The sequence below is a fragment of the Melanaphis sacchari genome, unplaced genomic scaffold (genome assembly GCF_002803265.2).
Source record: "Melanaphis sacchari strain LSU unplaced genomic scaffold, SCAv2.0 Contig59_pilon_pilon, whole genome shotgun sequence".
NCBI lineage: Eukaryota > Metazoa > Arthropoda > Insecta > Hemiptera > Aphididae > Melanaphis > Melanaphis sacchari.
The window spans coordinates 1,195,871-1,223,258 of NW_020271423.1; the positions used below are offsets into that span (position 1 = coordinate 1,195,871).

The 27,388-nt window shown below is 29.5% G+C and overlaps 1 protein-coding gene across 11 annotated transcripts in view; it reads right to left on the bottom strand.

Annotated features, from left to right (window-relative positions):
• Positions 1-615: 615 nt before the first annotated feature.
• LOC112600046 (plasma membrane calcium-transporting ATPase 3) overlaps positions 616-27,388 on the bottom strand; it is a 64,160-nt gene continuing 37,387 nt past the window's right edge. For 5 of the 11 annotated variants that reach the window (XM_025347182.1, XM_025347180.1, XM_025347183.1 and 2 more), the window contains 10 exons: positions 26,386-26,613; positions 26,118-26,320; positions 25,242-25,997; positions 24,996-25,175; positions 24,739-24,933; positions 23,304-23,510; positions 22,095-22,657; positions 21,406-21,544; positions 15,654-15,722; positions 616-2,269 (listed from right to left, as the gene is read on the bottom strand). In XM_025347182.1, the coding sequence (XP_025202967.1) occupies positions 2,006-2,269; positions 15,654-15,722; positions 21,406-21,544; positions 22,095-22,657; positions 23,304-23,510; positions 24,739-24,933; positions 24,996-25,175; positions 25,242-25,997; positions 26,118-26,320; positions 26,386-26,613 (2,804 nt within the window). In that variant the 3' untranslated portion in view covers positions 616-2,005. Of the gene's footprint in view, positions 2,270-5,877; positions 6,915-11,006; positions 12,529-15,653; positions 15,723-18,283; positions 18,627-21,405; positions 21,545-22,094; positions 22,658-23,303; positions 23,511-24,738; positions 24,934-24,995; positions 25,176-25,241; positions 25,998-26,117; positions 26,321-26,385; positions 26,614-27,388 lie in introns of those variants that run through there. The other 6 variants (XM_025347186.1, XM_025347189.1, XM_025347190.1 and 3 more) reach the window with 6 other exon arrangements.

The window sequence follows — 27,388 nt, forward strand, 5'->3', positions numbered from 1 at the left end:
TATTGAGCCACAATAAGTTTCAAAACTTACTACTTAACACTATATATATATATATATATATATACACACACACATATACACACACACAAATATATATAAATATATATATATATATATATATAAAACGAGACGCCTTTAACATTATATTATTATAATATTAGTGTACATTATGTAATGTTATTGTATACACGCCTATACATTAAATTTACATTATCATTCTGGAGTAATTTTTAAAATTGTTTATTATTATTAATACGAAAAGCATTGTCGTATGGCTTGTTTCCGACTCCGTGTTGCTAATAAAATAAACTACACGTGAAATAACAATAATATATCATATCAAAAGTATTAATATATACATATTACGCTTAACGAAAACATAGGTAATAATATTTTAATCGAATATTAATTAAAATTATTTTGAAAAAAAAATAAAGAAAAAACTATATTATTTTATATATGTACACATAACAAATAATATTACGTTAAGTATATAAAAAAAAAATTAAATTAAAACTACAAAACTAATTTTTTTTATGTTTGATCGAAATACGTCTAAAATATTACTATTTTATTCTTATTATTACCAACGAAATAATGTATTGATAAGTTTATAGTACTATGTATACAAGTATATGGCTTATATAATATGCGATAAAATTGTGTATTAACAATATAATAAAGTATTTAGGTTCATTGATGCACTTAAGAGAACACATTACGAGAGTTTCTACAATACGTCGACAGTAAAAATGTATGATAAATGCAACTTCGGCGGCAGTATATATAAATAGCATATATATTATATAAATCGAGTTCCGTAGTCAGTTGTTATTGATATCATTATTACTGTTATTATTATTATTATTATTAATTTTTTTTAACGATGCTTAGGTAATGCCATTTACGAGAATTATGCCATTTACGAAAATTAGCTAAAGGAACACACATAACATACTTATCGTAATACATAGTATCGCAGTAGAACTTAGCCAAAAAGTGCGAGGAGAACAGAAGAATAAAATATTAAAATTATATTACTATATGGCATTTGGTTCAATTTTTGTAATATTTTGTACTTAACGATGTACCCACTGGGAGTTCAAATGCTTAATCAATACAACAATAATAATAGAATACACAACATTATAACAATGAACGAACAAGCCGGAATGGTAAAATCATTGGTTTGATTAAATTAAATTGTTTATTATTCACGCTCACGATAAAATAGGTACATGACGCGTCAACGATATGAGCTAACCCTCCCACGCGGGTCCAATATTTTAACGACACGCGGCAAATATAATACACAACGTGACGATAATAATAATATTATAATACGTGTATATGATAATAAATGTACGTAATACGTTTAATATTTCAATAATATTATAAACTATTGTTGTTTGTATAAGGCACGTAACGAGTTTTTATTTGAAATTAAAATATTAGCAATACGTATATTTCATAGTGAATATACAGTAACGCATATTATTATACAATCGTATTATACAAGTATAGGTGACGTGAATATTAAACAACAGCGACGTTTGTTGGCATACTTAAAGGGAATTTGTGTTTTGTCCATTATTATTAGTATTTAGAAGTGAGGCGGAAAAAAATTATGGTGTTATAGTGAGCTGGTTTATCCGGAGAGCTAGAATTATAAAAATATTCCGATAAAAATTAAATATCCATTGATCCTCAAGTAGATTTCAGGTCTTTTTAAAAAAAAAAAAAATTATAACGAGAATTAACTGCTAGACATTAAATATACATGATAATATGTATACACCGATTGTGAATGATAAACGAAAAATTCACTACGAGAAACGATAAAAAGCACGTGTGTGATTTGGTACGAGAGGCAGGAAACGAACGAATCGATAATGTATAATTATGTTTAGGTATAAAGTATAAATGTCGTATTTTTCGCACGACGAAAAGATAATGTAAAATAATAATAATAATAATAGTAATAATTAATAATAAAAATAATTATTTATACGGCCGTTTCCGTGTGGCTATGAGACGACAGACGTTCGACGTCGATGTGGGGGACGCTGATCGCGTTGTCGCTGTCCGCGTATTCGATGGATCCCCCTGTGCCGGTGCCGCCGCCTCCGCCGCCGGTGTTGGACGATGAACCGCCGCCCGTCGCCGCGGACAGTCTCTTGCTGAAGCATGGCTGTTTGCGCAACACTTCGGCCAGCGACTCGCCGTAACGTGCGTCCAGACCCTGCCGGAAAGCGTTAACCACTCGTATCTGTGGAAATTGTCGGAAAAACAGCATTTATATAAATATATATATATAATATATACTACGTAATAAATTGTGTTAAACATGTACGTTTTTTTTTTTTTTTTTTTTTATAATAACGATGGTAAAAAAAAAAACCAAAAATAAACTAAAAAAAAAAATTTGATCTCGAGCGTCGTTATTCACATATTTGCGCGTTAAATTTTATTCCGTGTGAAAATAATATTTTATCTTACAATATCATTATCCACGCGGCAACGACCAAATCAAAACTGAACAGTATTTGTGTTTTTTAAAAACAATTTATACCTTTCGGTTTCGAATTTTGATTTTTTTTTTTTTTCTATTGCCTGCGTGAACTCGGAAGAAAATGGTGAATACATTTTTAATAAAATTATTATTATTAACTATGCGGTTTTTGAATAACGACGCGCGTGTATGCGTATTAATTATTTGATTAATGTTTAAAAGAAAAAAAATTCTAAAAAAAAAAAAATAACAAACAAACTATAAAACTTGACTGAGTTCTATTATGTCATATATAATTTAACAAAAAATAAAATAATCAGCGCGTGCTAATATATATTATTAATTTGTATATTTAGGCACAAATAATAATGTCACAGTGATTAGATGATGACGTACACACAGTATGTACAGGGCGCGGTTGTGATCCCGCGAAGATTTACCGAAACTAAAACAGCAAAAAGCAGCGACCGGTCAAAACAGGTATTCACATCGCCTTTTAAAAAAAAAAACAATAGCTTGCTTCTTCCCGACATCGAGAGAACGTACACCCTGTACATACGAGGAGCACCAGTGACAATAATTGATGTATTATATTAAATACAAATACTATATATCGTACCCACTATGTATATTATATTATGTAACGAGGCCGCAATAAATGATATGCACATACGCGACGATAATACAATATCATAATATGTACCCTATATAATATTATAATAATAATACAACTTGAATGCAGGCGTGTGCGTACGCAAAACATATTATAATATTGATAAATGTTAATCATCATCACTACATTACAATATAAGTAATAATAACAGTAATCGTTATAATACATATAATGCGTATATCATTACGCATATTACATATATATAGTACAACGACTTTAACGCGGTGAGCGAATACTATATTATAGGTATTAATGATGATGACTAAGATGATAGATACATAATAGTTGGGTGATAAACGATTATGTTATGATGTAATGTTAGTTATAATAAAAACAAATCAAAACTCAATAACAGCATCAGCGGTGGCGTCGGTAGCGGCAATATGTATTGTATATTATTGTATTAATATTACAATAATACTACTATATCATAGTGATGATTGTAGATTAATATGTAATGCGTGTTAATGAGCGTAATATAATCAAATAGTATAACAAACAGTAGGCAATCGTAATGACAACTAGTTGCGGGCAATTGTGAGCTGATTAGAACAACTTATTATGTTTAGTTAAGTTTATACTATGAGACGCGCGTGTAGGCGTGTGTTTGTATATATATATAGGTATTGGCGTGTACATGGCGTATATGGATACATATACATATATAGTGTAATGTCGCACGTATAAGTGAATACGAAACAATAATGATGATGGCGATGATGACGACAATGATCAAATGATAGAGAAGTTAGTGTGTTAAATATATATAATATGTACATCATAGCCTATTGATGATATCGATGATAATAAAATATGCTGGTGAAAACCGGCATGGAAATTAGCTACAAATGATGCTCTTGAGGTTAAGGTGGTGGCTCCTCCTTCCATCACACGCGTGATTAATGTTCACTTGGATTTTTTACCCTTTACCCTTCCCCGTATAGCCACAACGGTTTCGTCAACAGAATGTCTCTACCGACCTAACTTGCTCGGTCGGGAGGTATACAATGTCGTTCATGTTGTCTCTTTCCCTCAATACACGGTGATAGATATACATATATATATATATATATTTTTTTTTTTATATTTATACGTCGACAATACTACGCACACTGTTACACCATTAAATTATGCATATTATTACGATCTAGGGACGTGAACAGTATTATACCTGGCAAATTATACTGACGGGGAGCTGGACGTGTGATTACTGATAAGCATGCAAAAACGGTATTAGATGTGTACACATTATATACATGGGTGTATTTGGAGGATTCTACAATACTATAGCCCCATCTCCCAGATACACCTTATGTGTATTACACATCAAGTATAATACAGTGTTTGTAAATCACGACACGAAACAACGCATTAATACGAAATGCGGTGAGCTTAATCTCCCCCTCCCCCCAGGCCACTACGTAAGTATATATAATACGTGATATACTCAGATAAGTGTTATTCATGCAACAAAAGCAATAGTTCAAAGCGATAGCTACACACACCATAATTAAATTAAATTAAGTACAGGTAACATAATGATAATTGGTAAACAACAGTAGTACAAAATAATATAAGTAGTTGTACATATGATCATGTATGTTTATAATATAGTATAGCAGCAGTGATATATAGTAATGATAGTAGTAGTGCAAATGGTATATATTTATATTAATATATATATATATAAAGATTTTCAGGGAGTTAAACCAATTATACGCGCGCATGTGTGAAATCATTATCTCTGTATAATATATATGTATTATTAACAGGTAGGTGGCGATGGATGGGGTTGAAGACTTTCGAACCCCAGTCAAACGCAAAATGATAATATATTTACCGTCAACATTATGGAACTATTATTATACCTACTGAATATTTTAAACACCGTCACGTTGAAGATGTATTGGCTATGTGTATAGGAAAGCGAATATATCATGGTAGAGGTGATATTGGGGATTACATTGTCGGTGGTAGGGGAGGGGGTGTTCCGAACGCATGTTACCTGTACACGTGTTTCTCATGAAACCACTGAACACCAGCGTCTATGAAAAAGAAATTGATCACACACACTGAGTGCCATAAAAAAAAAAATTATAATTTCGTAAAACAGTATTATTTTGTACGCCCGACAATCGAACCCCATGATGAATGATGACATATCGTAGTGTTCGATAACAGACCATAGATCAGAGAAGGACATAATTATACATATTATAACATTAAAAGTGAACTCTACGGTGTGTATTATACTTGTCGTAGGTGATTTAAAAATACGGAAAGTTTTAATATACCTATATTATATTAGTTTTCCGAGTGAAGTGGTCGTTTTTTACCGTCAACAGCGCAGTTGTTAAAAATAAAATAAAAAAATTATTTGTTTCTATATAATTATACATACTATAATTATTTTAATATAGTAATCGCAATAATTTTATAATAAAAATATGAGTCTTGTAAATGTGTGACGTGTGTAAATTAAATTTAAAAAAAAAGTATTGAACATCGGCAACAACACTATACAAAATAAACACTGTCGTCAACATTATTAAATATTATCCTACTTCATAGGTATAGGTAACAATATTCTCAACAACAACAACGATTCTATTATAACACTAAAAACTATATAAATATAATATATTATATTATGTAATATATACGTATACGTATAACTATCTTATAAATTAGTAATACTAAATAACAATATCCGTAACGATTCTAAAAAATAAATAAATAAATAAATGAACAATAATGAAAAATGCTTTCATTATTTACGAGATAATAACGTGTCGTACGATTGACTGATGACGATGAGCAAAAATCGTATTTAAACTTTACGATACGCGTACATGGCATATACTTGTACAAGTCATAAAAATACACGCGTAATACCTGCCTTACTATACTAACCTAGTATATTGAATACACATAATAATAATATAATATCCTAATCGTATCATATTATTTAACACAATTAAATAAGAATAATGTATTCAATAAACATAGCATCTACGCGCATTAAATATAAACATTATTAAAATAATTAAAATATATGAGAATAATGATTGTAATGACGTTACATGTAACAATAATAATAACTTCGACGACGACAAAATAATAAGAAAAAACATCATCGGCGAGAACACGTGACACTATAATATAATATAATATATTATAATAATATAGTATATTATATCTATATTTGTACAACAAAAATAGATATCATGTTCTCTGTTGATTTTTTGCACTCGATTCCACTATACACGCGCAAAAACTAATCGTCTTTAAGTCTAATAATAATAATAATAGTAATAATAATATATATGTATTACACGGTACAACAGTTATAATAATAATTTAATAATACATATTGTCGCCGAGGAAAGATTTTACCTACTACAAAACTAGATAAATAATAGTAATAATAATAATAATAATAATAATAATAATAATAATAATAATAACCTTAATTAAACTGTAATAATCATATTAATATGTTAAAATTAAACGATCACACCTATTTTATTGTTATATTGTAGTAAAAAAAGCAGCAGCCACAGCACGGACGTGTGTACATGGGGCGTTAGCTACTGCGGGACACACACATGCGGGTGCGCGCTCGCGGTTTTATCGGTATGTATCGGAATCCTGAGGTGACGTCGAGCGCGTGTGTCGAGTCGGTGGTTGTCTTGTTCAAACTTGTAATTTATTATTCTTCACGGCCACCTTTGAACAAAATCAATAATCGCCACAAAAAAAAAAAAAATTGGATTCGTGTAAATTATTATTGAAAATGAACAAGAATAGAAAATAATAATGCATAGTATTATTGTATTATTGATTTGGTAATCAATAACACTATGAACGAAAAATGGGAGGAGAGAGCAACTGCAGCGGAGACTCAGTTTAGAGCAGCATCACCACCATATGTTTTATTATGTGTTGTGTATACATGAAAATGCAATGAATAATAATATCCAAGTAATATATTAACATTTTTAAAGAGCATCGTTAAAATATCATTATGACGTGTTATATCGACAAAATCATATTAGGTACATTAAATGTAAATACACTATACTGTATCATCATATGCAGGAGCGTATAACACGTATAACCATAATAATATCATGCTATCATTATATGACATAATATAACATAACATTATATATAGAACATTTGTGTAATCGCACACTGCATTATGATGTGTATGCATGTATGGTATATGTATACTGTATAGTGATTTGTAGTACGGGAGTATCAATGAAATAATGTCATTTTATACAAGACATAGTGACGTATCGAAATGAACTTAATGGATTTGAAAATAAGAATATTATCGGTGTCTATGATTGTAATAAATACATGTATACAATTGATTTTAAAATAATAATAAAATAACAGATTATAGTTAAAAACATTTAATAAATACAATATTCACATACTACATGTTACACATGCGCACATACCACACTTGCTCATCACTACGCTTGTCCTTAGTATACTATATTATATACCTATTTCTATCCTTATTTTTTTTCAAATCATTGTGGTTACGTATAAAACGTATAAGTTCGTATGCAACAACCGACAAAGGAATTTAAAAAGTCAAAAAACAGTTTCTTTCGGTATAATTAATAAGTATAAATTATGTAGCAGAAGAAATAAAAACAACGACAAATCGCCTAGTAGTATATAATATATTATACACATACATATTATGTACATGTACAGCGACAGTGAAAATAAAGTAAAGAATATTGACAAGTATAAATAATATTTATATTAAAAGTAAAATTAAAGGCATCAATAGCAGCAGCAACACCGAAAAATCAGAGCAACAAAAATGATTAAAAATAATATGGAAATATAATATACCACCACACATAGACTACACTTAGACTTTGTGATCAATATTATGTTTGAAAGGTACTTAATAAAAAATACGTTCAAATATAATTAAGTTATGAAGATATTAAGAAGAAATGTATTATCAAAATAGACAACTGAGCATAAAAAATTATTTATGACAAACTATTATAAATATATAATATATCAGTATAAAACAACTCTATATAATATATACTACTATTATGATGACTATTATATCATCAGTTATGTGACAATAAATTACATATTAAAAAAATAAATTGCCGAAACCAATCACACCAAATATAACGAAAGATATAGATCGTAAAATATACGCTTAATAAAAAAAAAACAAAGCTTTTCACGCAATATTATACTACTTTGTAAATTTGATAGGATTTGTTATTAATTATACAAGTAGAGACTAGAACACATCAATGCAGATTTAATTAGTTAATATTTCAATAGTGTTAAATGTTATTTTATATTATACGAACAATTATTATATTATATTGTAATATAATATTGGTAATAATCGTATATATTACATTTTTTAGACCAAATAATTTATAGAACGGATCAATATAATGGAAACCGAACAACAGGTATAACAACGACGGGATTTGTAATAATCGTTTGATTAAAAGTAAAAACAATACGACTACAGTATACAGAATAAGCGGGGAGGGAAGAAAACGAATTACGGTATGGTTAAAAATATATCAAATGAGCACTACCAACAAGTATTTATTAAATAGGCATAATAAATATTACTCTTTAAAGAAAAAACACGAAATTTTAAATACATGTACTACTATAACAAAATAGTCTAGTGCTGCTGCGGCGGCGGTTGGGTAGTGTGTATAAATGAGACATATATTATATACATTTCATGTATAAATATAATATATTATATGATAATGATGATGGTGATGATGATTATGATGATGATAATGAAGTAATATTTGCATGCACGAAAATACGAGAAAACAAAGATTAAGACAACACATTATTTCTTATATTTCATGATTTTCTTAAAAAAAAAAAAGACTAAATAATTGTTTTGTACAGAACAATTTAAAAGGTACCTATAATTTTATTTTACAATTATTATCGTGCAGTAATGTTCCATAATATAATATATGATCGATGCGCGCGTGTGTTATTTTAGTAATTTTCGATCAATTAAAATGCCCGAAGGCTATAATTTTATATAGTAGTAGGTAATATGATCAGAATTTGTTTTTACTCAGACTTATACACAATTACCTAAAATATTCATGATATAAATTGAGTTGTTTCTCGAATTTAATTTATGGGCAAGCGACTATTTAATAATTATTCACTATAACAGATTACGTAAACTTTTTAAAAAATTATAAGTTATAGGGGCATAATACATAGATAGGTACCGAATACGAACTTAAACGCCACTCCGGGGATGAATTTTCGAAGTAGCGTACTTAAACTTAAAAAATATAAGCTAAAATGCACGCGTATGACACGCATTGATATGAAATAGGCCTTAAAAAGAATTAAATTTTTTAATATTTTATCTGTATTGCAACTTGCAACAAAATAATCTAGTAATTGATAGTATGCATATTAATGTATTTATATTTAAATCAAAATAAACAATGCGTGTCATATAGATACGCATGTTAAGCAAATTAATAATAATTATCATTATAATAAGTATCCTGAAACACGCACACAAACAAAATATGTCTTAACAGTATTAATTATTAGGTTAAAAAACATTAATTATAATTAACCACTATCTCACGCGCTCACACACACGACACACATTATACAACACAACGATGATGTTAATAAATAAACGTAATTCTAAAACATTTTAAGCTATTGTTGTTTCCCCGACACATATATATTTAAAAAAACAAAAATATTAGTTTATGCAAACTTTAAGGTTTTTAAACAAACTCAACAAAGAATTTAATGTGGTAACTATTTTAATTTACACGGCCTATTGGCTACAAAAAGTTCACGATAAAAGTTGAAGAATAAAAATATTAAAGATAAATTAAATTACTAGGTACCATTTTTAAAGTATTACATTATTACAAGTAAGTGAGCTGCTGTAAACCAAACACATTTAATTGTTAACATACTTGGGAGTGAATATGAGTAATATAGTTGCCTTTTTTAATACATGCGCGATGGACATTTCCTTCGACACTCATTGCAGTTGACGCTGCTCTTGCATTTTTAAATTATCTGCATTCTGCAGTATTATCCGTTTTGTGGCATACTTCATTTCATCTGTATCCGTTTGTTGCAGATAAACCAATAAATTGTTGGTGTTTGTATATATTATAAAAACGTATTGTAATAGCAAATGGTGTATAAATTTAAAATAATATCATTTAAATAAACGTAACGATAATAATATCGCTGTGCACTTTATTTTTTTCAATATAAAACAGAAACATTGTTTCATTAATTATTCACGGAATCCACCTATAATATAATAATCAACTATATTATATAATAGCAAGCGTTTATCTACACTATATAATTATAATTAATTTGTAAGTCGGTATAAGTAAACACTAAATAAAGAAGAGTACTATATAATGCTCTGCGGTGGTGGCTAGATCGACAAACAATAATAACTAATCAATACTATAATATAATGTAATAATAATAATAATAATAATAATAATAATAATAATAATAATACGTATAATAGTTAATAATAATAATAATACGTATAATAGATAATAATAATAATAATACGTATAATAACTTCTATCGTTTGAAGATAAGTAATAGTAATAAATTGTACATAAAACCTAAACAGCCATGAATCCCCTTCCTCGCCATCATTACTTATTATAATCATTGTTATAATCAATAATATTTGTTGGCAGCGAGAACATATTATAATCTCTTAATTTTTAAAACTTTGTTATTAATACAATTAATAAAGCGTTAGTTAAGTATATATTAATTTTTTTTTTTTTTTTTTATTACTAAAATAATAGTTAAATGGATTTGAGCCCACGTTAGTTACAACTTACACCAATTAAATATTTTTAACATCTATAAGTAGTTGGAACGTTCATTAAATCGAATTCTGTTGAAAATATAAATTACAGATTAGTATGTTTTAGGTATTATATACGCACAATAGAATAAAAACATCGAATAGCAATACCTATACCTATTGCGTATAGCTTTGTTAGGTACCTATGTCAATAGTGGCACTGGATTGGTCAAATGGTTTACGATTATCATTACATTTTAGGGAACGAATGGTCTCATTATTAGAATACGGGAATTAGAAATGTATCCTTACGATTCGGATGATATAATAATACTTCGTTACGTTATTCGAACAAGTAAACAACGCTTCCGCCGCATTATAATTCCAAAAATTAATATTATCATAACTACAAATAATATATTCACGTAAGCAATATACGTAATGAGTGCACATCGGTGTGCGTACAGTCTTAAAATACCGGTTAAGGATCGAAGACGACTTTAAATCTAAAGGGATTGGACTCAAGATTTTCGAAATTAATGAATGGTGAGTACCTACATGTTTATACATAATTCGGTCATTGTACCGAAACAAGGTAAACGTGCACGCGGTTAAAGAAAGCTTAGATTGCGGAGAAGGTGGTCTCAGAATTTGTTGATATTTTCATCTCCCCGGTAAGATAGTGAATGTATGCGAATTTTGTTCAAATACTTCGCAAAATATTTGCCTTAACGCGCTGACGAATATAATATTACGAACACGGAAGATGTCTACTAAAAAGGTAATAAGGTCTAATATTATAGTTACTGCCGATTGTCTTATTATTTAATGGTGTATTGTATTAAACGACAGTTTGGAAATTTCAAGAATAAAAAAAAACATTAATCAAACGCATCATGGCATGTAAAAAGATGAAGAATAAGAAGAGCAATCGAAAGAACTTCACCGATTTTTTTTTTTTAGGACGTTGCAGCAAAAACACTACTAAAATTAAAGACGTTGTCAAAGAGAGTACTTAAAATTTGCTGTGATACTATCAACGCAATAACGATGATAACACAATAATATTAATAATAACCATACATAACTACTATTACAAGTATAACAAGAACAAGAAGAACAAGAACAACAAAAACCACCAACAGCGGCGGCTTTAGACCGAGTGAAAAAAATATTAACAATAATCAATAAATGTAAAATATAATAATAATAATAATAATAATATTAATAATAATAATAATAATAATAATATTATCGCGTTTGAGGTTCAAGAGATGTTTCGCGTCTATTATTATGTATTATAAAATTAATTATAATAATAATTTTACATTTAAATAATAATAATAATAATAATAATAATAATAATATTATCGCGGTATTTATCGATTAACGTGTGTGTGGTGCCTTGTGTCCGAGACGAACAACAACAACCGGTCAAACCATTTGACCTTGCCACATTCTCTGAAAAGAAATACGTGTGCGTTACAATATTTTTAATCCAACGTAATCGAAAAAAAAAAAATTAAGTGCAAACCAAAAGAAAAAATCAATATATATAATATATATATAAAAAAATTATCCACACACATAATTCGCATTACTCATCGCATAAGCCGCAGTAAAATTTGCTTTTCACTGAAAAACAAATAGTCCCGCGAGGAAACCTCGAAATCGAGCAGCCAATATTTAAAAATTACGTACATTGATCATCTCGAAAATACAATAATTATTATATGAAAGCATGAAATCACGTGTGTAATCTTAAAAAAAAAATCCACATCCATACATCATACAAACACGCGCAACACACACACATGTACACACACACATACACGAGCGCGCACACAAAACTTACACACACATAAATACCGAACAAAAATCAAAATCCAAACAACGTTATTATTATTATTATTATTATTAAACGTACCTAATTAAACAATAGGTATATAATACTATGTATTATTATTAACGACGTGGCCAATTCCTTAACGGAATATAAATAAATGTATTATTGTGTTAAGTAACTTTGAGTAGGTAATATATTAAGCAGCGACATCAGCGATAATAATTAAAAATTATAATCATTATACATATACTATATATATTAGATTCACTAATATATACCCTTACCTCAAGTGCGAGTGGCGTTTGCTGCAATGCCCCTTAAATACAGCGGCATCTGGATTTTTTTTAAAAATTTTTTTTATTAACAATTATATTAATTCGTAACCCAGAATATTGTACCAAACAATAATATGTGTAAATGTATTTTATATATTATTATTACATTACATATTGAAATATAAAACCATTATAATTATATGTGTATAACGCAAAACGACGACGAAAACTGTCGTTCAACTCCTATCACATAACCATTAATAAGTATATATATATATATATCATCACACACGCGCGCGTACGCGCTTTCGCGTTATATATACCTGAACACTACTACTATATATATTGATTTAATAATAATAATAATAATAACGAAAATAATTGTATATTATTTTTTTTGAATAATAAATATATATGTATTATAGGTAATAATATGTCAAGAAGATATTAAAAGGCAGAAAACGCACACGCATTCACGCACATACACACACGCACACAACTCCCGCACACACACTTTAACGTGACGGCAGTTGACAATGTATGAAAATTGCATTTAGAACGAAAGAAATCGACGATTCATTGTCTCCGACGTAAAGTGCGCGTGGGAAAATAAGAAATTAGTATGTATAGAGTATTATAAATAAAAAAGCCGAGCAAGCCACTTATCAAGTACAATAATGACAAACAATACCAAAAGCTGTAAAAATAAAAAAATAAAAGAAAAATAACACACCATGCAAAAATAAATCTAAAAGGGATCAAGGATCGGGTCAGCAGTAGCAGCAGCATTAGTATATAATACAGTAATTATTGTTATGCTTAATAATTGTATTATAAAACCATAGAAAACATATATATATATATATATTATTCTATGATAATATTGTATATTTGTATTAATTTTTCTCGACTACTACTACCACTACTATTACTATTACTACTACTACTGCTATTACTACTACAACCACTACTACTATTACATATTTGAATGGTCGTAATCATTATCATATTATATTGTACTCAAATATATTAGAGATAGGACATTATCGGTACATTTTCAATTTTTGAATATTTAAAACATAACTATGAGTACACATGCCAACACACGCTCCTGATTTTGGGTTCTCCTATCATCTATCATACGCGTAATAACAATGTATAAATTTAACATAAGCAAATCTAACTAAACCCGTGGGCTGCCTTTGAAATTGTTATTTTAAACGAATCATGAATAGATTTAATTCACTTTAAAATTAAATTTTTGAAAGGTCATTGACAAATAGCAGATAGGTTTACGCATATGCGAGTTAATCTTTGCTAAGTCCACGTACAGTTTTGATCTTATAGATGATACATTTTATAATTCACGCATAGACATTTTCAATAAGAATAAATCAGTGCATGTGGCATGAGCTAATAAAGGTTTCAGAGAAAATATTTAATATTGAAAATTAATTTTGAATAATTTTATATTTTTAATGAATGCTATAATAGTCCCATCACAAATAATATCATGAATACAATTTAAATTTTTTTTTAAATAATTTTATTTTAAATTAATTTTAACACTGAGGGATAACCAAATGACCCGTCTACTACGGAGTGAGAACACGACCAAGATTGCACACAAAAATACCAGACAAAATATAAATCAACTCTTTTTCACACACGCGTACACACACACACATACACACACACACACACACACGAGCATTCGCACGCCAGCCTTATAATACTTAAGTTTATGTAATTATGTTGACAGGAATATATTAATTATTAAATCGTTAAATTATTAAAATATTAAACATGCATTAATTCCGAACTCCTCAAACTTCGTACATTATCTTCAATGTTTGATTAGTATGCGTGTGATATTATAATTAGTACTTTATTAGTGACAATTATACGGATGTGAATATGAGTTAGTACATCCATCTACTTTTACATTTTGATATATAAAACAACCATGTGTACATATACGCTCCCCAATACATTGTAATCAACCATCTCATCTTGTATATAAACAGTATCCATTTTTATAAATGTATAGTACCTATCATATACCATAATCATTAATAATGTTTATAAAATACGGAATTGAAATTATATGGTAGGTAGGTAGGTAGTAAAAATATAAGCAACATATAGATTTTCATAGTTACAATAATACAATAAATGTGTTAAGTTTTTGACTTTTATTCACCCTGTACAATCATGGCCGCGTTACTCTTGGTTTACTACAGTACAGAATATATTTCAACAACAAAATTGACGAAGACAAATGTGCCAAACATGGCGTAAAACATTATTTGTAGTGGTAATGGTGATAGTAGTAGTAGTAGTAGTAATAGTAATAGTAGCATTAGTAGAAAAAGTAATAGCAGACCAAAATGTAGTAATAACAAACAAACCAAATGAAAACAAGAAAATAAAACAAAATCAGTTTAAGGAAGAAAGCGGCTTACAGCTTGGTCAGTGGAGCTCTTGCTGTATGGGACCGGAATCAAACGTTCTTGCAATTCACCGCCTATCACCTTTAACGTTTAATATTAATTGTATTAGATTAACGAATAATTTTCATCAAAACCACGTTAAATATGTTTTTTCTATCATTGCATTAATAATTTTTACATTATCATAATAATTATATATTATAATATTAGACTGACTATTTTCCTGTTAGGAATAAAAACATGATATTAAATGTTTCAATTTAATCCATAACAATTACAATTTCATTCTCTGCATATTACACGTATCGTCGTAATATTATATGATCCATGTTAAAACTGGCAATGTATTTTATAAAATATGTTATAATATAGACTATAGTGAGGATGAATAAAATGCATGTAGCATAAAATTTGAAAAAATGCGATAGAAATAATGAAGATAACCGCCAAGTGCGCGTATACGCATACCAAATCAAACCAATATTACCACCGCATAACCAATAAGAATAAAATAAAAAAGCCCTATTTTTAAAAACACCGTATATAGACAATACACAGAGATCAAAAACCCAAAGCAATCACCAGTTTGACATCGTCGTCAGCATTAAAATACAACCTTAAGATTAAGCTGGAGCTATGAGGTTATAGTATATTTTGTATGAGCAAACCGTTTGTGGTCTTATAGACATATATGAGTAATCCGTTTTTCATCCAACATTTGTACACCAGAGTTTAAAAAACAAAAGCTATATCCCGTAAGACATACACAATAATCGGACGCGGTAGATGTACAAAAATAAAAATAAAATACCCAAGAAGTATAATATAATGATTGTCATGACATTCAGTATATGAAATGATAAGCGTGTCATTTTCACATAATTTGAATCACGACCAGACAAGCCATATGTTTTGAGTTATTATCAGCGTTATTTCCCTTGCGAAACTGCACCGCTTATTTCGCAATAATGAGATAATTTTGAAACCTTACGTTAAGGCTCAAGTAGAAATACTGATAATATTTAATATATTATATAGTATTGGTGTGCAAGTATTAACGTATAATGCCCGGTATTTGGCAAGAGCAAAACAACAACAACAACGACAACGACAACAACAACAACAATAATAATAATAATAATAATAATAATAATAATAAGTATCATAATCACGAATGTGCGCAAGAGTTTGTGATTATAAGTAAGTATATATTATATATAAAGTGTAAATAGATAATAAACAAGGTATAGACATACGGAGACAGAGAAATAAGAGTGACAGAGTGAAAAAGAGTGAGTGAGCGAGAGAGCCAGACATTAAATAATATATATAAATATATGATACATTAAACGATAGCTATTAGCGCAGGCGAATTTACCTAAGTAAATATACGGCACATTTTAAATAATAATAATAAAAATAAAATAATAACATAAGTATAAGAATAATAGTAATAATATAAATATAATATACTATGTAAATAATATGTATAATCTTGCCTTTGCAACCTACTCACATGTTATATTATTGATATGATGGTAACTGTAAATTATGTTAGTAAAACCCGATTGCTGTTTTTGTTAGTACGGGTAAGCATGGTCTTATGATATTATTAAATGTATGTGAAATAAGAAAATTGTTAGCGTTAATTCATCACTAAATAAGCATCGTGGATTGTCAACGTTATAAAGCATACGTGTTTAGTATTGTATTTTCGTAAAAGACAGTTTAATGCCGGGTTGCTTCAATAATCACAAAATATTTAGTGAATCAATTTAGTGAGTTAATGGTGGTGTAAACTAGAATTAGTGATCCATGATGTTGATCGATTAAATGATTAAATTTTAGTAAAACATTAAATTAATAAACTGTGTATGCAACTCAATAATAGACATATCATATAAGTAATAATTCGAATACGTATTTCATGCTTTAATTAGACAACTCAAGCACCGAAATATAATCAACGATAGCTTAGAATAGAATTACATCGATTGACGTTTTCGCGCGATGCCTATCTAGTATTATAATATGTATACATCACGATTCAAGCACAGCCCGCGCGTACACGGAATAAGCCTTAAATGATGCGCAGCCGACACCAAGTTCAAATTCCCGAGTTGACTAGTGGATGCATTGCAGTCTGCAGAGAGGCACGCGCAATGACAAAGAGAGTGAGAGAAAGGGTAAGAGAGAAATTAAGTGAGTAAGAGAGAGAAATTGAGACATCGCGAGAATATAATGTAATATATAAATATATATTGCATTATATAAATAGGTTTGATAACGACCCAGTATGTTTATAAAAAAAATGTTCTATTCCAGAAAAATAATGAAAACAAAATATATACCCAAGCTCGAAAATTCATATAATTTGTACGTAAGTATAATAATAATAATAATAATAATAATAATAGTAATAATAATAATAATAATAATGATAATAATAATAATAATGATAATAATAATAATAAGTCGATAAAAAATGTGACGTTAGTAAAATAAAAATAAATATTTATATATATATATATGTATTATCCATATAGTTAAATAAAAAATAACGATGACAATATGATTATCGTTATATAATGTATACACATACACATATATATATATATATATATTATATTTATAATAATATATGTAAATAAATTAATTATTACGAAATTGCTCGTTTGTTTGTTTTTTTTTTTTTTCGATATTTTTTTCCTATTTAAACGTGACGTTCACATACGACCGTTATAGGATAATAATTCGTTATTATGTATATTATTTTTATTTTTTGTTTTATCCCTCACTGAGTGGTGTCTTGTTGTTAGTAGGAGGGGCAGCTTGGTGGTGGTGGTGGTTGTGTTCTTCGTCTATGTACGTGATGTTGTCGGACAGAGGACGGCCCCGTGAACTGGTAGTGGTACGCAAACTATGTATGGAACGCCGTTCTTCTAGGTCTTCTAGTGTAGACTTGAAAGCCCGAATGACACGCAGCTGCAAACACACAAACACAACACGCGTGTCATGCGAAGTGTGTTTTTATCTTGTTTTAGGTGATGCGTACAATAACTTTTTATTTTTATTTTTCAATAAATTATTAATTATGGTATAAATGTTATATTATGTATAAACTTTTTTATTATTATTATTATTCAATTCATATAATTAAATATTACAGGGTATATTTGGGGTTTAGAGATAGCAAGGTCAGTGATAGAATTATTGCCTAATCTTAAACATGGCATATATTATTATGGTTATACCTACAACTGAACTCATTGGCTATGATTCTATAACGAACTATAACGAAAAAAAAAAAAAAAACCACTTATATACATGCCTATGCGTTGAAGTATAAAATTACTAATCAGTTATTTTAAAAATTCAAATTTACTTCGCGCAATGAACTTTTAATTATCAACCACTTCAAATTAAAAGATAATAATATACCTATATGTTATTAATTCCAGAAACGTGTAATATGCCAAACATATTGTTAGTAATTAAAACGCGGACTATCTACTTATTAGATATCTATGTAAATTCTACTAGAACCTACAACAAATAACAAAGTGGGCAATAATGATAATGGAAATATGTTATACAGTGAGTGCTGTTTAAGTGATCACTGGGTTGTAAAATCGACTGTTGGAATCAAAAAGAAAAAAATCTTAGTCAAATAATATATTTATAAATTGGCCATTAATTAGAATCATTGAGAACCGATTACTTGAATCGGGAATATATGACTTCTTTTAAAACAGAGCATTATAATCGGGATTACATAATATAATTATTAATTATGTCACGTGTTAAATGAACGTTACATATTTTGTAGCAACTCCATAAATTACAGGGCCACTATTTAATTTAATTATAAGATAAAAGTATTAAATAAGTACTCGGGTGTGTTTTAATCTAAAGTCAATATGAAAAAAAAAATTATTAATGAGTAAACGAATGATAAATTATTTAATTGAGATCAATTATTTGTTAAAAAGTTAATAGGATCAAAATTACAAGCACCTATGTGATCACAAAAAGCGAAACTCACTGTATATATATACATGTTGCTATAATATAATGAATCGTTTTAGTGAAAGCAAAAATAAACAAAAGAAAACTGGCACACAAAATATATACACTCGTTAATAATAATATGTATATTACATGTACCTACTATTATATAGCATAGTATCCAATGATTATCCGGAAAAAATAAAAACACATCAGTTATTAGGTTTTTCCGAATAACATGTAAGGAAATATTGGTAGGTTTTAGCTGGCTCGCTCGCTCGGCTACTGATGGGTAGGAGAGTTACATGCGTTTTTAACCGAGATAAAACGTGTTATTCACACTTATATTTTCGTGTAAGACCGAAACGATTAAATTTCTAGCGTAAAATAGTCTACCTAAACAAATATCAATCATATAGATTTTAGGAATTACTAAAATAAGTATAATACAGCCTATAGGTGTTACCAATGAAAACTACTTGAAAATTGACTCGTCGTTAATGTTATATTTCGGTCTTAACAACACGTATATATGTACTTTTGTATAAAATTTACTCCCCGTGAATAAAGACTTTTTCAATACAATGACGTGTACAATTTTTAAGTTATACTTACAATATACCCCGCAGTATATAAAAAGAAAGTATTTGCGATGGTACAACAATATTATAATGTTGTACATTCGTCACAGATAATATATTGTAATGAACATAATATATTACCTATATATTCACACGGCGTGTGTATAAAATTGAATTAAAACATAATGATAACAAAATACCTAACTATGCAATGCTACTTACTCCAGTTATACTATTTTGTGATCAATTATTAATGACCACAATAAGAATTCTACAAGACATAGACGCATAGTAAAAAAAAATATCGACAATTTTCAATATAATAAACGGATATCATTGATATTGTTTTTAATTCATTATTATTTTTTTTTTCGGCGTTTGTATACGTTGTTATAAATTATAACATACAACATATACTAGAAATAAATGATAACTGATATGAGTATAAATATTATTACAAAGTAATTTTATAGACACGAGGTCTGTTAAAATTACTTTTAATACTTCTACACGTTGTCCTAATTAATAATTAGTTAATAGCCAAAGACATGACGCGTGTCATGTAAAATGCGATAACGAAAACGCATATCATAATAATATGTAGGTATACGCATACGATAATGTTACATTTTGGTAACGATACGTGTAAATAATGGTAGTAAAATTAAATTAAAATAAAATAAAAACAAAACTATAAAACTGAATGTACTAGCTAAGAGAGAAAAGAAAAAAATGGCGAAATTGATAGCGAGACAGAGTGTATAATAACAATATAATACGACTGAAAGAACGATATATGTAAAAATAACTTGCACACAAATTTTAGAAAAACGAACAACAGACGACGAAAAGAAAAAAATTGTTGTATTCATGAAGAATGTATCGTATTATGTTTAAATATATAATACGGTCGCACTGCAGTGAAGATATATACGCGAAATAACTATTAGAGATACGACGATAAGACATTAATTAAAAATAAATTATATGTAGCGTATATATCGAACGGCAAGAAGAAATAAAATAATCTATAAAAACAAAAATTAAGAACAATTTAAAGTAATAAGAATGGACATAGACAACAAGAAAAAACGACGTGAACAAAAGACAAAAAAATCAACATTTATCCGTCCTATTTTGGCGGCAATCAGTGATGCAGCCAATGATGCTCTAACCTGAGTCTGTAGCCTGGTCAGTCCGCGGATCCACAGGATCTGGCCGGCCCGCGGCTTTTGCCCGGAATCGGGATCGTATCTGTTCTCTTCACCTAGGTTTATAGCGTTGGTGTACTCCTCTGGATGTCCTCGTCCCCATCTGCGAATGACAAAAATCACAAGGCGACAAGATTGTTAATATGTGCGATTCGTCTCGCAATAGGTATAATAATGCTATAACAATTTAATAATTAGGACGGTATTTTGTCTATATTTGATAGTGCTGATATCGGGATAGCTTGAATGTACTTATGGAAATTTGAATTGGAGTAATAGTATTGTGAGGTTTCGTCTCAAATATGAAATCTGATGAAAGTCGCAAGATCAACAATACGCGAACAACGCCGTACGAAAATAACAAACCATAAGTTGTTTGACCTAAGGTCATAAAGTTAATTGGCCAATTATATGATCTAATAGTAGACCGAGTGCATTAAATTAATTCAGAGACAAAAAAAGATTAATTTAAACTACGACGCTGCGGACGAACTAAACGAAGATTAAATCCTAGCTACAGTTTATATTATGCGACGAACATCACTTTTATTAATTTTATTACAATAGTATTTATTATATTTTTAACGTTTCTCTAGGAGAGGTATCACTGAGCTGTTTCGGCCAGCCCGGCGGTTAACTAGCATTCTACTTACGATAGAAGTTTCGGGATTTTGCGAGTAGGCACAGTGGTAACTATCTGACCCCAAAGCAAGGTGCCTAACCCGAACAACAAGCACCACATCCACTGCTCCAGCGTGAGACTCTTGGTGCTGAACGCGTCCTTGCCGTACTGGATTATGAACACTTGCGACAACACGGTACCAATCCATATGCTGTAGAATATCGGGTTGGTGAAGAATCCCTGGAACACGTTGCGTTGGCCATGGATCTTACGCGCGTTGATTTCGTTGAACAGCGTCATCATGACAAATGTGTTGAAAATGACGGTGAAGTGTTGCGTGGGTTCCGAGCCGAATTCAGCTCCGCGGCCAGTTGGTATATCTAGCATTTTGTCGCCGACGAACAATAGTGAGAAGATGACTGTCAGTTGGTAAACGGCCTGGCCGATGATGTTCTTCATCATGGTGCGTGATATAAGAGGCTTCGTACGGCCGTACGGTTTTCTCAACAGCAGGTCGGATGTGGGCAGCTCCGTGGCCAACGCCAACGAGGCCAATGTGTCCATAATCAAGTTCACCCATAACATTTGAACAGCCTGGATAAAAGTACAAACTCAACGTCAACTAATAGTGCACATACGGTCGTAATTTTATGAAAGTTAATAATTTCCCACGAATTACTCGGTATAAAAACATTCATGTTGAATTAAACGTTGACATTAAGATTTTACGGAAATAAAATTTCATATGCGATTAAATAATGTAGTAGAATGCATAGTTTTTCATACCATTTTTCCAATTAAAATATAAAACAAACCATGCTTAAAGTAAGCGTGGTCTCAACGAGCGTTGAAACATAATGTTATTGATATTTTATCATTTAATTAATAATTAATTTTAAAATATCGTTCATAATACTGTTTCATTTAACAGAAACCTCAGGCGGCTACAAATTTTTGTTTGATTCAGTCAGACTATACTTATTTATACGACTATACTCGTTGCTGAAATAATTAAATGACGTGCTTTAAGCCACAGTAGCATCCAGTGCTTATTAGCCACACCCATTGAACGCCATAACCCACCTCTGAAGTTACTCTTATATAATGAGACAGAGTATAAACAATAGTTAGTTTTAACTCATAAAATTTGTTTAAATTCACGAGTGAATTAATCAGTTTTAAGATAAACTTACAGGAAAAAGTTCTTATGTAACTAAATCATGTTTGCCATTACACTTACCTTTAGCGGACTGTCTTGGACGGCACATGCTCCAATAAACGCTACAATAACAGCTACCACATTCACAGTCAACTGGAATTGTAAAAATTTAGCAATGCTGTCGTACACATTACGACCCCACATCACTGCTTTAACAATACTACTGAAGTTGTCATCTGTCAATATAATATCTGAAGCTTCTTTAGCTACATCTGTTCCAGCAATACCCTATTTTATAAAAAAAATATACAAGTATATTAAAAGAACATTTAAAATGTAATAATAATAAAAAATAATAATAATAGTAATAAAAACCACTGGGAATTATTCAAAATTTTGTAATTTTACAACTTATTATAATTATTTTTTTTTACTTTTTTTAAAAATTTAAAATGTATCAACACTAAAAAAAAAAGATACCTACTTATATGATTTGTTGATTTTTATTAATAGACACTTAAGTATGAAAAATGTATTATTAAGTTATTAAAAACCCCTAGTAAGTTATATTTCAGAGTTTACTAAATTGTCTAATTGAACAATACAATGTATACAATATGTATAGATATTTATTATAAAAATATACTGTAATGAAATTAATTCAATTACTAATTAGTAATTATATTGAAGACGATAGTAAGGATGACTAGACTTTATTAATCAATACTATAATTTGGAAAAAAAGCATTACGCACTAAAATTTTAAAATGTGTTTGTTTTTCTATGTGAATCTATAATAACTGCATGGGAATTGAACGTCCTTCATCTATGTGACAAATCTTTAAAAATATAAGCAGGCGTCACATGAGAAAAACTCTTCTCAAGCATAAATACAAAATACGGAATGTGAATTGTTATTTTGTAGAAAGTATTTTAAATATTTAAGTGAAGTTGTTTTTACGAGTGAGAATTCATAAATTATTTTTTAATAAATGTATTCAAACAAATACTACATTACCTGTACGAATTGTTGTTTTCATTAAAAACAAAAAGTTTTAGAAAAATGTGACATAAACGTAATTTTCTCAAACGTAAATTTTAATAATTGAATTTCAAGTAACTGGTTTAACCAAACATTTCATAAATGCTATAAGTGATAATGGCTATCTCATATGATAGAAATCAAACCGAATTTGATAAAATTACTTGTTATGTAAATAATTATATTTAAGAAATATATACATCAATAAATTATTTATTTATGTCAAAATAACATGAGCATGGGTATTTTAACTCTATATTGATACAATTAGTAGGCATATAATTCATAATAATTAATTTATATTGATTTTAAATAAACAAGTTACTAATTAAGATCAACCCAACTTTGTTTAAATAAGATATTTACAAACCATTACAAATCATACAAGTAATATAAATTGTTTAGAACAAATCAGTGGTGGATAAATATATTTGTAATGATTATTTTTATTTTTAGATTTTATTTTATTTTTACCATGGCAAATCCAACGTCGGCTTTTTTCAATGCTGGACCATCATTAGTACCGTCACCGGTTACTGCTACTACTTCACGACTGTCACTGACTTTACTGTCAATTATACCCTTTACCAACGTATATTTATCGGTTGGCGATGACCTAGCCAATACTCTTAATTTTGGCCACACTTTATCCAATAAATGCTGTTGAACCTGCAAAAACAAAACAATTTAGTATATATTTTATTAAAATTAAAATAACAAAATAAACTGACCTCGCCATTAGCATCACGAATTCGTTGATTAAATTCTTTGCCTTCCAATACAAGCCAATCTTCACCAGGTTTAAATATACCACACTTTGTGGCAATTGATCGGGCTGTGTTCACATTATCTCCAGTAACCATACGAACTGTAATACCAGCTCGCTGACATTTTCTTATAGCTTCAGGTACCTAAAATTAAATCCCAAGTTAACAATACTTTATTTTTAATGACCATAGAGTAAGCGTAAATTTTACCTCTGGTCGAACAGGATCCTCAATTCCTACTACACACAGTGCAGTGAGGTCGCATACTATACTATCTTCAGAATCCCAATCAGGTTCACCTTCATAGTGTACTTGGTTAGGTGAATCAGTTTTTCCGGGTATAAAATCTTTGTATGCAACAGAAATAGTACGCAGGCCATCAGAAGCCATAGGCTCAATAACATTTCTTACTAGACGATCTTGCATTTCACGTGTGAATTTCTCCAATCGGCCATCTCGACCATAGATATATGAACATTTTTTTAGTACAATTTCAGATGCGCCTTTGGTAAATAATCTGTAGCCACCGCCTTCTCTTGGAATGACAGTACTCATGGACTTTCGCACAGAATTAAATGTATACACACGTGTCAGCATTTCTTCGGGTATATCGTCACGCCATGTTTGATAATTTTTCCCAAGAGCAAGAATGAAGCCTAGAAGTGCACACTCAGTTTTATTACCAACTTGTTTAGGTAGTTCACTGGTGGGGTCATCGGGAGGCATAATTTTAGATGTATACGCTGAATTAATAGAAATCGCTTGCACCAACAAATTTCCAACATTTGATGGTATCGATGCAAATTGAGGCATTGTTTTACTGAGAACTTCACAGATATAAGACTGAACAACTGTCATTCTATTGGTTGTTAGTGTACCGGTCTTATCAGAACAAATGGCAGTGGCATTACCCATAGTTTCGCAAGCGTCCAAATGTCTTACCAAATTGTTATCTTTCATCATTTTCTATATAGTTTACAAAACAAATTTTAATAATTCAAATTTTAAAACAAAACATTTTTTGTTTTGATAAACATCAATAATGATATATATATCGTATTATGATATTTCAATAATATGAATTACCTTGACTGAGTATGCTAAAGACAAAGTAACAGCGAGAGGAAGTCCTTCAGGAACTGCCACCACCAAGACAGTGACACCAATAATAAGGTGGCGAACAAATTCACCAGCATAATGGTTCTTCCACTGTTTTTGTTGTATAACAAATGTATGGATACAAAATTGAATTACTAATATAAGCACAGTGAGAACGGCAATTGTTGATCCTAGTAATGAAAATAAAATATGACATGTTATATGAAATGTAAATTATAACAGTTGTTTTACTTACCAGCATATCCTATTTGAATAGCCAACTTTGTGAGTTTAGCTTGCAATACGGACTTGTCTTTTTTTGCTGGTTCTTCTGACTCACCAGATTGCCCTCCGCCTCCAGCAGCATCATCATCTGTTTCACCTCCCTTATCCATCTGTTTCATACCGATATCAGTGGCATGGCTGTTGATGGTAGGTGGCACTTCATCAGTTAAACTCTTCTTTGTCTTTAGTTTTTTGGCTTCTATTTATAAAGAATTTAATTTTTATTAAAACTCAACTGTTGCAGTACATTAATTTAATTGAAAAATAAAATTAATAGTATCAATAAGCATAGTTAAATTATTTATGAGTAAAATAATAAGCAGATTAATAATCAACAAATAATAATGGCATTCGTGTAGCAGGTGATCTACCGCAGAGGGGTGATCTGCGAATTCAGGACGAGTGATCTACGTTTTAATAGTATAAAAACACATTATATTTTTTTATTACGAGTACGTCATATTATACAAATATTCGTTAAATATAAAAATAAAAAATAATTAGCTAAATATAATAATAATTTCAATTACAGTAAACGTTTTTAATATCATTTAAAAATTTAAAAAAAGTATTTTCAACATTAATTGATCTCCACCATGCTTCAATCAGATGTCGAGGTAAAAGTTCCGATGTAGTGCCATGCATTTTTCGAAGTATTTTCATTTTCAGATGTGACCAAACGCATTCTATTGTCTGGGTGTTGGCTGCTGTTAGTGGGTCGACAAAGTTTTTAGAATGGTTTACAGTCAAGTGATTATAACCTGTATTTTGTAAAATTGTATATGGTTTCCATTCATCTGACATTATTGTTGTTCCTGGGAGTATTTCTTTTTCAATAATTGGAATAAGTGTAGCTCTATCTCGACGTTCAACAACAAAAAAACTATTTAAAAAAACTAATTATTTTATAAAATTCAAACGCACGCATTATAGACAATCTCCGACCAACGAACAATTTGAAACTAACCTATCTA